This window comes from Sinocyclocheilus grahami, unplaced genomic scaffold (assembly GCF_001515645.1).
Source record: "Sinocyclocheilus grahami isolate Dianchi unplaced genomic scaffold, SAMN03320097.WGS_v1.1 scaffold20423.1, whole genome shotgun sequence".
Lineage (NCBI taxonomy): Eukaryota > Metazoa > Chordata > Actinopteri > Cypriniformes > Cyprinidae > Sinocyclocheilus > Sinocyclocheilus grahami.
Window position 1 is genome coordinate 1 of NW_015518022.1, and position 1165 is coordinate 1165.

General features: G+C 32.8%; 1 protein-coding gene across 1 annotated transcript in view; it reads left to right on the forward strand.

Annotated features, from left to right (window-relative positions):
• Positions 1 to 327: 327 nt before the first annotated feature.
• Positions 328 to 1165, forward strand: part of LOC107579812 (mitochondrial inner membrane protein COX18-like) — a gene marked incomplete at its 5' end in the record, with an annotated part of 2733 nt that continues 1895 nt past the window's right edge. Inside the window, 2 exons of the mRNA XM_016265606.1 lie at positions 328 to 523; positions 659 to 795. Coding sequence (XP_016121092.1) covers positions 328 to 523; positions 659 to 795 — 333 coding nt within the window. The remainder of the gene's footprint in view (positions 524 to 658; positions 796 to 1165) is intronic.

A 1165-nucleotide genomic window follows, 5' to 3' on the forward strand; every position in this document is an offset into this window, starting at 1 on the left:
ATTAAAACTAAAATGTATTTACCATTGGGGTAAGAACATTTTAAATATTAGTAAATACATATTTTTTTAAATATCAAATATATTGTAAAACTTAAAATTATTTTTAAACCTAAATATATCTAAATCTATAATTAAATATTAAACGTATAGGCAATATTAAAAAACAGTTCTAATATCTAATGCAAGTGTGCTTCTTTAGTAAAAAAAAATTTTTTAATATGAATATTTAGATATTTTTACTGAACAAGATTTATTTTCATCACACTGGCATGGTCTGACAAAAACAGTATAATATACAGTTTGTCAGTTACAACAAAACATTGTTAGCCACTTAATTACTATAATTGCATTCACAGGTTCCATTTCAAGAAGAATCTGAAACGAATCGTGTCTGAGCTTTATGTTCGAGATAACTGCCACCCATTCAAAGCCAGTTTGCTGATCTGGGTCCAGCTGCCCATGTGGGTTTGTCTGTCTCTGGCCTTGCGTAATCTCAGCCTGGGAATGGGACATGTTCCCCTCGGTGAGTCGCATCCATCGGTCAATTGTTCCACATGTTCTGTTGTTTGAATTTAGCAGTACATCCCTATAATCACCTGTAGGGAGCTTTTAATATACTGTACTAACATATATATTTCTGTACATTCATCAACATCAGAAGCAGGTTTGGCAACAGGTGGTGTTCTGTGGTTCCCTGACCTCACTCTCCCAGACTCTACCTGGATCATGCCAGTTTCTCTTGGCCTCATCAACTTGCTCATCACAGAGGTGAGGCGGTTCTCCAGATTAGGACTTGCTACATCATATTAATGTAATTTAAAATCAATCTAACATTCATTTGAATGTTTAATTGTTCCTAGCACTTGAAACTTGACTATGACGGTAATGCACTCTTTATAGTCAAAAAATATATATATACAGTGGGGTTCAGACATCTGAGACCACTAAAATTCTATTTAAATTGTTAATGAATTAATAACAAATTATATTTTCAGCATACCAATTTAGGTAAATTTTCTCCCTCTCTGTGAAAACCCAGCTAAAGTAATTTTTTTTGTGTGATTTACTGTTTTCTACATAAAATCATCCTTGATAAGGTAAAGAACATTCTGTGAAAATCTAACCTTTATATCTTTAATATTGACTGAGTAAGGCCATGTCAAAG